The sequence below is a fragment of the Leiobunum rupestre genome, chromosome 7, assembly GCF_980474605.1.
Source record: "Leiobunum rupestre chromosome 7, qqLeiRupe1.1.hap1, whole genome shotgun sequence".
NCBI lineage: Eukaryota > Metazoa > Arthropoda > Arachnida > Opiliones > Sclerosomatidae > Leiobunum > Leiobunum rupestre.
In genome coordinates this window covers 12,909,783-12,921,798 of record NC_143390.1, presented here as the reverse complement: position 1 = coordinate 12,921,798, position 12,016 = coordinate 12,909,783, and the positions used below count along the sequence as shown (strand labels likewise).

The following is a 12,016-nucleotide window of genomic DNA, read 5'->3' as shown; positions in this document are numbered from 1 at the left end:
GTTTAGGTCGGTTTGAATGCCAGTTTTGACCGCCGACGATAATTCTTGGTTCACACGTGCGAAACCGTTTCAACCCGGACTGCCCGGTTCGCTTATAGCCAAGGCTTAACGCCATTTCAAATTATGACTAGAATTTTGAAAATACAAAAATGTATCCCAAAACAATTAGTTAATCATGTTTACTATACATATAGTAATATTATTTAACATTATTTAGAATTTTATCCGCATTATTTTTTAAAATACGAGCAATTTTACTTCCCCGCCTTATCGTTCTGAAAGTGATTCTAAGCGAACCGACTTGGACGAGTTGCTTCCCGAACCAACACGAAGCGATTTCTCACGTTGGTTTTAAAAACCAGTTATCTAAACGAAGCGAATTTAGGGGTAAGTGTGAACGTAGCTTAAGAGTGGTTAGCCCCTCGGTTAAGACTAACTTAGCTTAAGTCTTAACTTCGCCTTGAAGGCCTATCTTTAGGCCAACGGTGGTTCTCGTTTTCTTTATGAGATTTTGCCCGACAGCCTTCAATTTGGTAACAGTAAAATGCAAAACTATTATTGTTTAAGAAACGTGTTACTAACTTTCAATTCAAGCTTCACATTCATGTCTTTCGGGATTACGTCATAAACGTTACGTGTCTTAACTATCAAACGTCTTTCGTTTGCATCAAAATTACCGTTTTAAATCTACTGATCTAACCGTAATTTAAGGTCTTTTCCTACTTTATTTGAACGCACTAGCCAAATTCTTTATTATTTGTCTCGATTTATTTACAAAACCAAATGGATCGAGTAGCGTGTAACGTAGTGCCAAATAAAGCGGTAGTATAATGTATTTATTCAACAACAATTGAAGGGCGTATAAAACTCACGGTCCTACGAAATGTCAACCAACAAGTCACCTTAGATATCATCTGGAAAAACACCACGGGGATTTGGTAGGCGTGTTGACTACTACGAAGGTAAGAGTGAGAATTAGTTTAAAATGTATTTAAGTTCAAGTTATATAGACGAAACGATTGGTTTTACGTGTGTAGCCAACTAAATCAGACATCGAACACGCCAATGATTCCTTGAAGCACTGGGTGGTGGAAACTGATCAGCCTTTTACCGTTGTGGAACATCCTAGATTCAAAGCTCTCCTGCAATCTCTAAATCGAAAAAATCCTACTGTTGCTGACTCCTTGCCAAAATCTGCCAAAGTTTTAAGAGCAAACCTTATGTCTCGTTACGAGCGTGAAGCGCAACAAGTCATAGAGACGTTTAAGGTAGGTTGTACTTATTTCACGTTAAATTACTTAGGGTGTTTGTTATTGGTTGCTGCGGGGGTAATGTAGAAATTGCGAATTATTATTATTATCCAAATTCCGGGGGTGATTAATAACGAGAGCGTAGAATAATTTTCGAATCCTTGGAGGTAATGGAATAGGCCAAAACCACCCTTCAAATAGTTCTGTTCTAAATTGTAATTTATATTAAACATAATTAAAATACAACTCGTACAAACTTGAATTAATGATTTGAAAGTGCATAAGTATAGTTACTATAGATAAGTTGCATTTTAATCTATTTAGGGGTACCTAAAAGATGTTTATAAATATGGTTGCCAAGATCAAAAAGGAGTTTCGCGGCCGGGCCGCAAGGAAGTACGTTGCGTCACTGATTTTTTCTTGTGCTAGGTTAATTATGAAAGTCGATGGGTGGAAAGTTTTATATAGACAAGTTGGCAAGCCAAAATATACCTCTCCTCGGAAGAATTGTCCCTAGTTGTATTAATTTATCGAGATGACCCTTAAAGATATATCTCCGCAATTCAGAGTTATTTACTGAAAACCGAATCCTAGTTAGATCCCACTCGGTATAAAATTTTAATTTTAATAAAAATAATTCAGACGAAACAACCGAAATTAATTTATTCCGAATATTATAAACTAAGTAGTTACAACAGTGTGTTAGACGTACTAAAACAATGCACAATTGAGTTTAACCCTCTTAACAGTACAAGTTTATCAATTAATACGAAGCCAATTTCAATGAAAGAAATATCTACAGAGGGTATTTGTTATTAGTTTTCTCACTTACGCAATACTTGCCGCATCTTTAACGCTCATTTTATTTCAACACTCGCCCATGATGAAGATAACATGGGTAAAACCGATACCCTTTCTTAGTTCTTCTTTAAATAAACCCTCGTCTCATGCCATCTAATATTCAAAATTTACTAACTCTTATTTAAAGAGCACTACACCAAATTCAATAAAACAAACCTCGTGGCATACAACAATTCCTTAATAACAACAAAAAAACCTACTTTAAACCATTTCACACAAAGAACAATAATCTAATGCTAACAATACCGCCCAAAAGCTCAACACAATCAACAAATTAAAATGCAAAAGCCCAATCGACCAAAATTCGGAGCCAAAATTACCAATAGAAAAATATATAATAACAACCCAATCAATCAGGCTTCAGAGCAAAAATAATTAATAGAAAAATAAATAATAATAACCCAATCAATCAGACTTCAGAGCAAAAATAACAAATAGAAAAATATAAAATAACTCAATCGATCAGGCTTCAGAGCAAAAATAACCTATAAGAATATTTAATATTAACCCAATCGATCAACCTTCAAAACAAAAATACTTAATAGAAAATATATAATATTAACTCCATCGATCAGGCTTCAAAGAAAAAAAAACCGGAAGAAAAATATAACGCAATCAAGCAACAAATTCCTTCAAAAATTTAGAAACCAAACAATAGAAATTTTAATTATAGCAAGAAGTGCGACACCTTACCATTAACAAACAGGAATTTTCGACGTTATTATTATGAAACCGGATAAGTTAAATATCACGACGTACACACTGTAAAGGTTCCTCCAAAACTGGACGTTTTCGTGCAAAAAATAACCTGAAACAAGACTTGACCTTTAAATTTTCATACGTAAAATATTTAGACTTTAACAAGTTCACAAAAATTAAAAAACAAAGTTCAATAAACAATATACAGGGTCTTTTTTTTTGCTCGGAAAAGTGATTTTTTTCAAAAACTATTTATAGTACCGATTTCAAATTTGGAAGGTCAATTCTCTATACCGGGGGACATCAGTTTGAGAAATTTGAGCGTTTTCGGTAATGTTTTTCACCAATTTTGAAAAATTATTTTTCGACCACTAGGTGCGAGATAAAAAAATTCTATTATAAAGTTGTAGGCCGTCATCGAAAACCCTTAAAAATTGTTCACTCGACGAAAAACAACTTATTTATCAGTGAAAATTCGAGCTTGAAAAATTTACAAGTTGGTGAAGCCAAATTACGATTGTTTGAAACGATAATTGAAAAGGGAACAAGTCTAATACAAACGTAGTAGAGTTTTCACACTTGAAAAAATGTACACGTTTGGTTTTTAAATGCAGATATTTTATTCACATAAATTTTTACAAAACATTTTCAATAATATCACCATTGGCTGCAACACAGGTTTGTGCGCGGACAATTAAGTTCTCAAACGCTTTCTCTACCATTTCTGGTGTGACGTCTCGGCAAGCACTGATTGTTCGTCTAATGAGTTCCTCCCTAGTTTCAATGGGCGTGGCGTATACCTTTGCTTTAACGAATCCCCAGAGAAAATAATCCAGCGGTGTTAGGTCAGGTGACCTTGCTGGCCAATGCACTGGACCATTTCTCCCTATCCACCTTTCAGGAAACTCGTTGTTGAGGTGCTCAGTTACTTGCCGGGAAAAATGCGGAGGGGCGCCATCTTGCTGAAACCACAACTGACGTCTTTCAGCCAATGGAAGGTCGTCGATTGCGTCACTCAGTTCGTTCTGTAGAAAATGTAAATACCTTTGGCCGTTGAGGTTCGTCGGCAGGAAAAAGGGACCAATCAAACGGTTTCCAACAAGTCCAACCCAAACATTGACCCGTTCAAATTGAACCAGGTGATGATATTCAAAACCCCAATGTGGGTTGATGTCAGACCAAAGATGGCTGTTTTGATGATTAAAGGGCCCATCTCTAGAAAATGACGCTTCGTCGGAGAACAAAACATGGCGCAAAAATTGTCTATCTTCTTGGACAGCATTTAGTAACCAGTTGCTAAATTCATAACGTCTTTAATGGTCTCCGTCAATTAGTCCTTGGTGGAGCGTAGCTCTGTATGGGTGATAGCGATTCTTACGAAGAATTTTCCACACACGATTTGCAGAACAACCCAAATCAGCAGCGGCGTTAGCGCAACTGTGACGAGGATATGCCACAAAGTACGCGAGTACATTGTTCTCGAAGTCTAAATCCGGTTGACCCAATCCGCGAAACCTAGGTTGCAAGTTACCAAATTGATTGAAATCGTGAATTGCTCGTCTTACTGTATTTACAGATGGTGCTCCATTTGGATGTCTTTCTGCGAAGATTTCAGTCACTCTTCTAAGGTTTTGCGCTGCTTCTCCATAGTAAATGGCAACTATCTCAGTACGCTCAGCTACTGAATAACGAGGCATTGTTCGAAATATTATCAAACACTGATAATAATCTCCCAAAGTTTTCCTTTAAATACCCAATGCATGTTTAGGATTGACCTATAGCCTCGTGTTTTTTAAATCCGGTCGTTTTTTTAACCAAAGTTTCAACTGGATTAGGTAATTCGGTTTCAATTATCGTTTCAAACAATCGTAATTTGGCTTCACCAACTTGTAAATTTTTCAAGCTCGAATTTTCACTGATAAATAAATTGTTTTTCGTCGAGTGAACAATTTTTAAGGGTTTTCGATGACGGCCTACAACTTTATAATAGAAATTTTTTATCTCGCACCTAGTGGTCGAAAAATAATTTTTCAAAATTGGTGAAAAACATTACCGAAAACGCTCAAATTTCTCAAACTGATGTCCCCCGGTATAGAGAATTGACCTTCCAAATTTGAAATCGGTACTATAAATAGTTTTTGAAAAAAAACACTTTTCCGAGCAAAAAAAAAGACCCTGTATACAGATATTGTATTAATCCGTTTAGTAACAAAACCCGACTTATCATAATGGTTCCTTTACTTTAATATTTCCCCTAAGGAAGTCATGGGCTCGGCGGTGAACTATCCGCATTGTTACAATGCGACCCGAGTTCAATTCCTGATCACGATAAAATTTTAGATTAAAATACTAAAATATTTAATTAAATATAAGATTAATATAATTTATAAATATTTAATTAAATATAAGATTAATATAATTTATAAATATTTAATTAAATATAAGATCAATATAATTTATAAATATTTAATTAAATATAAGATCAATATAATTTATAAATATTTAATTAAATATAAGATTAATATAATTTATAAATATTTAATTAAATATAAGATTAATATAATTTATAAATATTTAATTAAATATAAGATTAATATAATTTATAAATATTTAAAATGATGTAGAATAAATTATAGTACCTAACGTTATAACTTTGTAAAGGACATTCGCCAAAGCTGTTTTTTAGAAAAACACCGTAACTTAACAAGCGTTGGTGGCTGAGTGGTTAGAGTAAATCTCTTGCACGAGGCAGACCCGGGTTCGATTCCCGGCCGGCGCCGATAATTCGCAAATTGAAACTAAGACGAATATCGTGTACAATTGGTGGAAACCCTGCCATTGGACGTTGAGAGGTTGCATAACACTCAGCACTCGGTCCGTCCCAAAGTCATTAAGAAGAAGTTGGAGAGAAAACGCCCGTCCAAAACAACAGATTCAACATCAACAACCATCATAACACAAACACAACAAACTCAACACCCACAACCGTCATAACACGATCTCAATATTCACAAATGAATTAAAACTGTCACGACCGCGAGCGTTGACGAAAAAAAGACCATTCAAACCAAACCCAACCGCAAATCAATCCGTTAACGCTCACCGTCACACGGTGGTTTTGCCAACCCTTCGAGAAACGGCGAACGCAGAAATTTGGAGAAACTGCGTACGCAAAGATTAACCTTTGCACGGATAATGCGAACGCGTTCGCAGGACAGACAGACAGACAAGGTGATTGTATAACCCCTCCATCTGAAGTGAAGACATGCTTCCCTTTGTCAAAACGTCGTCATTCCCATCGTCTTCCCAAACCCTCCCCTAAGATTAAAGGTACATTATCACCTAATTTCTCGCCTTGGACATAGTCTAAAATTTTCCCTTTTTTGCGCACCGTAAAGTGGCTCCTTTTAAAAATAGCGGATAAAATTTAAAACGTTTTTGTGAAAATCATTCCGAATTTGCAGCGAGTAGAAACCTACGGCGTAGGGTTCCTCTACTTTGAAGGAGAGTTGGGTGTTTTGAAGGAGACTCTAATTCAATTTGTACCAATGGCCTTGGGCTTACAGAGGTTGTAAGGTATTCAGTCTGAGAAAACCCATCTAAATTTAATAGAAACAGCTTATTATTTTCTAAACATTAATCCAGAAGAGCTTTGTTTTACCTTTTTTCTTTAAAAGGTAATTTCTACCAATATACATTTCATTTTTACGTTTCAAAAGTTCATACTCATCCCTAGTCCAAGCATTAATTTTTTATGAAATATAATAAAAATTATTTTATGAATTTTCTCAAAAAAAATACTCAAGGTTTTCTCACCATATATTAAATATAAAAGTAGCAAATTTTTCATTTGTGAATCCTAGTTTTTGCCTTTCCCGCGTCCACCTCTGAAACGCTTCACTTCCCATTGTCACTTTGTGGGTTTCACTTCGCTTGATATTTTTATCCATAATTATATGTAAGCCGCAATTTACAACTGTACTAAAATTCATTCACCTAATTCACTAATATTAATTATAAGAATACGCATTCCATCGCAGATACGTTCATATCCTTAGTTGATTTTACCATGGATTTTAAATAGTATTTAATCCATGATTTCACCTCCCGATAAAAAAAGTTTCATTGCAGCCGCGATTTTCACGTAAGCCGCGCTTTTTCACATAACATTATTATTTGAACAATAACACAACAGTGGAAATCCTTGATTTGTAATTAAAGAAATATTCTTTAGTAAAGTATTAAAAAATAATTTAAAAATAACTACTTATTCTGTACCAGAAACTTATATATAGCTCTTAGCAATAACACACCAAAAAGGTAATCGAATCAACCTTAGAGCAAAGAGTCAGCATTGCAACTGAAAAGAAAACGACGTTGCCACCCCCATTATTTTCCATCCTACCCTCAAATTCCCAAAAATTGACTTTCCCAATATTGGCCAATATTGATCAGCAGGATAATAATAATGGTAGTGTGAGCAAGACTTTTTACCAAAAAAACTGAGGTTCCATTTAGATAGAACCACAAGAACTATTTTTCAATTTAAAAAAAAATACTCGTGATAATGTACCTTTAAGGGAAACCGACGATGGAATTTAAGAAATTATAACGTAGGGAAAGTAATTCTTCACTTAAGGGGGGTGGGAAAACGTCTACCCGCCGACTTTTGTTATTTGCAAGCACTAGGTGAAAACTATTCGTCAGTCCCGCACCACTTGGAGAACTGTCGTCACAAAAAATCCCGGGTAGTTCAAGATTTTCTTTGCGAATAGTCTGACTCTTGTGGTTGACGACTCAAGACGCAAAAAATTAGCAGATGACTTTTACGTCGGTTCTGGTGTGATTCTTGTTTGTACAGTCCCGAACGATCCGAGAACCAGTTTTTGACAGCGAATAATCTTCACCGGAACTATTCAAGAATTATGTTTCCGGTGAATAGACTGCTCTGGAACTGTTCGAGCGGTCTCGACTGAGGAACCGTTTTCACCTAGTGTATGTCTTTCGGTAGCAATATATTGATAGTTCGGTTTTTTTAATGCATCCCTGTTACCCGGCGGCGATACTGTCGGTAGCCATATTTGAACGGTGGTATTGGTCTATATGGTCAGTGGACCGTGGTTGATTCTTCATCTCGGAACCTATTCATATAGTTTGGTTTCCTCAAACAATTGAAATTTCTATATGGTAATTCGTAAATTATATGCTTATTTAATTCGATACTATTTCGTTAAAATAAAACGATTGTGTGAAGTTTGGAAACCTAATATTTCAGTTTTCTAAAACAATTAAAAAAAGGGGGTTCACCATCAGGCATTTTATTAGTTTCGGTATTAATCTTCCTATTAAGCAACATCAAATACCCTGTAGACAACCCACTCTATAAATAGTTGTACGATTTCCGCTAGGCTGTTTCGGTACAAATGTCTTTTACCCTTGACGGCTGGACATCCGCTAACAGAATACCTTTTGTCGCCATCACTGGACATTGGGTAGACGAGCATTTTCAAATGAATAGCAAATTAATGGGATTTATTCATTTCCCCGTACGCCATACGGGGAAAAATATTTGTGAGATGTTTGTATCGATGGTATAAAAATACGATTCAAAGGTGAGTTATATCTTTTGAATATTGAGTAAAATAATTACGTTGAAAAGTGCTATTTAGGCTAATAGAAAATTTTAATATTTGCAATTTGTTGTGGAAACATCCGTGCCTACATAGGTGCTTGCCATCACTATGGACAATGCGACAAATAATGATACGTTTAGTGAGGAGTTACAAAAAAACAGTAAAGACCTTGGGATTAGGTACTCCGCCCAAAATCGCATTCGATGCTTTGCCCATGTCCTAAATTTGACTGTCCAAGAACTTCTAAAACATCTTAAGTCGCAACCAAACTTTAACAACGTCGAAGAATATGTAGAAAACACAAAAGATACATGTACAACCACGGACTGCCACATTGGGAATGCTGTGGCAAAGGTAATCATGAAGGCTTAATAATATTATAGGAACTTTGGTTTAAAAATATTGGCGTAATTTACTTTAAATTATATTTCCGATGTTTATAGATTCGTAATGTGGTCACCAAAATCAGATTGCCGGGTGTGCGCGAAGAACAACTTTCTCAGCTAAATGTTTCTTTTGGTATAAAAGATCTCAAATTGGTTCTCGATGTAAAAACTCGTTGGAACTCGACCTACGCCATGCTTTCTCGAGCCACCCTTTTGAAACAGGTCGTAGATAAATGAAGTAATATCGCGATCGTAATATTTTTTTGAATATAATTGTTTCTATGTAGTCGTTGCAAACAATGATGCAAACGGACAAGGACCTACGAAAGTTGGCCTTATCAGAACAGGAATGGAAAACTTTAGATGCCCTCCTAAAATTATTGAAAGTTAGTCACATTAACTCTTTGCCGTTATATTTGAAGTGGGCAAAGTCGTATTCCAAAAAAAACCTATTTAGTATATTAAGAACGTAAGAGTCCACCTTCCCGGCCCTCTGGTGTTGGTTGTAATTACTTTTAATGAAAAACGTGCGTAATTAGTTACAGAACAATTTTATGACTAATTCGACCAATTTTAATAAAAGCCGATGTTCATGGTATCACTTTCTCATAAACAGCAACCGTGCGGTTAGAGCCTGAATTATAGTACAAAACATATATTTGAACCCGTCCCTGACAAGTGGCGTTTTTGTTTCAATTTGAATTAACTTGGCTGAACTTGGCTCACTAAACGGTTAACTCCTACGTTCTCAGTTGCCTACGTAGATTCGTCATAGTGTACGTACAAATTTAATAGTTTCGTTTTAGGATTTCGATACTGCAACGAATGTTTTTTCCTCCTCGAGATATCCCACTATTTCTACGGTAATGCCGGCCTATCATTGGCTCTTTGACAAACTGAAAACTCCAACTATCGACCCGTTTTTAGGAAGCGTGTTCTTTGGTTAGGACCAAGCCAGAAAAATATAAAGAGTCTTCTAATATCGAAGCATTTTGGGTAGCTATTGGTATGATATTTTTGCATAAATTGTTCGGCACTAGATATCTCGATGTACGTCTTAATTTGAAAATTCGCTACTTTTACCAAGGCTTATGACTAGAACGTCCAAACTTGGAATCTTGACTGGCGGATACCTAACTTGGCGATCTCGACTTTAAAATTTTAAAATTATAGGCACCCCTGTTTATACAGAGATATGGTACCGACTGTAATTATTCATTTACTTAAATTACCACGAATTATATCCGTATACCATATTGCTATGGGACTAAAAATATTAATTACGGTCATTTCGATACACCCGCATTAAGGACCTTCATGCCTCATTGTTTACGGGTACTGTAATGTCCGTAAAGCCACGGTCAAACGTCGGTTAAAACTCACTAAAAACTAGTTACGTGTACCCAATCGCTATTTCTTCGAGGGGTTGGAAAATACCTTAAGTAATATATGGAGGTAAATGACAGTGGCGTTGCAATAATTTCGTGAACGCGTAGGTCAGACCGTCAGATTAATTGAACCAAATTTGAACAGAGGAGTTGAAAAGAGGCCCATGTTTTTCCGAGAGGAAGTTATGCAACAAGCTCTCCTTTGCTACATAAGAGAAAAGGAGTACATAACTTAAGGAGGGATAATAGTAGGGTAGTTGAATTTATAAATTAAAACGTGGTCTTGCCCAGCTTGTTAAAATGTTGCTCTTACGTCACAAGACACGGCTTTATTAGTGTATTCTTCGCACGAGCGATTTGCACGCGTGCTAGAAAAAATTACATTCCTCCGACGACTGTAGCGCGCGCTCGTAGGGTTGTAAAAAAGAGACTGTAGTAAAAGCAACATTTAAGCAAGAAGGCCACGTTTCTTTATAAAAACTATTCAGTCTCCTTGGTTTGCGATACAACGCGTATAGAGAGTTTAGAATTTGGGGATAAAGCATTCACTTGATATTTTGGCATATAAACCTGGGTATACGAAGACAACGTACCCCCCCCCCCGAAACGTATGGCTGTATATACATTGGTTTTTTCTTTAATTTTTGAATTTTTGAATCCGACACGAAATCCGGGCAACGCCACTGTATTAAAGAAATGGTATAAAGCCCTTATGAATACAGTCCATTAATACTATTTGGGCATTCATTTTGTGTTCCCCTCTGTAGGAAACAAAATACAAGAAGGGGCGAAAAGCGACTTGCCGAATGCTAGTTGATTTTCTAGTTTTTAGCCGATCGTGTGACCGTGCCTTAAGGGGCGGATTAAGGAGGATTCAGAGAGGACAATTGCCAGTGGGCGCACTTCGGCTTAATCCGGCCGCGCTAGTATATAAAGTTAAGTGACTTCCCCTACAATGGCGTCTTCCTTTAAGCTAGGAGTGTGAGAGGAAAGACTACGTTATAGCGTAGGAATAGTAAGTGTTTACTTTGGACGGTAGTCTAATTTACATCCACTGACTTACGATATCGCTAATTACTTGACGATGTATCTCGCATTAAACGTAACGATTTTTTTTTTATTATTTTCCGGATAATGAAAATATTTATCGATCTGTATGCAAAATGGCGAAAGACTACCTCGCCATACCAGCGACGTCTGTTCCTGCTGAGAAAGTTTTCTCAGCGGGAACTGACCTTATCAGCCCTAAGAGGGCAAGTTTACAAGCGGACACAATTACCGCGATGATGTCGCTAAAGTTATGGTGGAAGGATGGTGAGTTATGTTACTTCAACTGTATCAAATTGGCTAGTTATTTAATTAGTGTATAATCTGATAAATTAATCTAGAAACAAATCGTTTTTTTGAAACTGATGAAAATCGATGTTAAAATATTTTCAAGAATTAACAAATTTTTATTTGCTTACGGCGAAAAACGTTTAAGAACAAGTTTTTTGAAAATTTCTTATTTGCTTATCTGTGTGTGTAGTTTGCTTGATCAATTTCTTCCTCAACCAATTTAATCGGCTTATTTTGCCTATAAAAATATTTCAATCATTTTGTCATCAGATATTTTATTTGTGATTAAAATCGTACTGTCATAATCCGTAGCAATTTTGTTGGAATAATTCTACTAGTTTAGATAGAGTAAAAAATTATCTGCTTTACTGAATTATCTCTAAATATCTTCACATAACGTGGATAAAGATTGAATATTGCCGACCTCTAATTAGGCCGTATTCTTAAACTAGCTCAATTCA

General features: G+C 36.0%; 1 protein-coding gene across 1 annotated transcript; it reads left to right on the top strand.

Annotated features, from left to right (window-relative positions):
* Positions 1–873: 873 nt before the first annotated feature.
* Positions 874–10,453, top strand: LOC149934730 (uncharacterized). Its single transcript, XM_090153464.1, has 8 exons — positions 874–962; positions 1,038–1,268; positions 8,219–8,422; positions 8,537–8,797; positions 8,887–9,051; positions 9,117–9,215; positions 9,636–9,771; positions 10,326–10,453. The coding sequence occupies exons 4-8, from the start codon at positions 8,552–8,554 to the stop codon at positions 10,451–10,453; spliced, it is 774 nt and encodes a 257-aa protein (XP_090009590.1). The 5' UTR covers positions 874–962; positions 1,038–1,268; positions 8,219–8,422; positions 8,537–8,551.
* The last annotated feature ends 1,563 nt before the right edge of the window (positions 10,454–12,016 follow it).

Coding starts and splice junctions, on each gene's coding strand:
- LOC149934730 (XM_090153464.1), top strand. CDS start 8,552: ATGGACAATGCGACAAATAATGATACGTTTAGTGAGGAGTTACAAAAA. Junction 9,052..9,116: donor GAGCCACCCTTTTGAAACAG/GTCGTAGATAAA, acceptor GTTTCTATGTAG/TCGTTGCAAACAATGATGCA. Junction 9,216..9,635: donor CCCTCCTAAAATTATTGAAA/GTTAGTCACATT, acceptor GTTTCGTTTTAG/GATTTCGATACTGCAACGAA.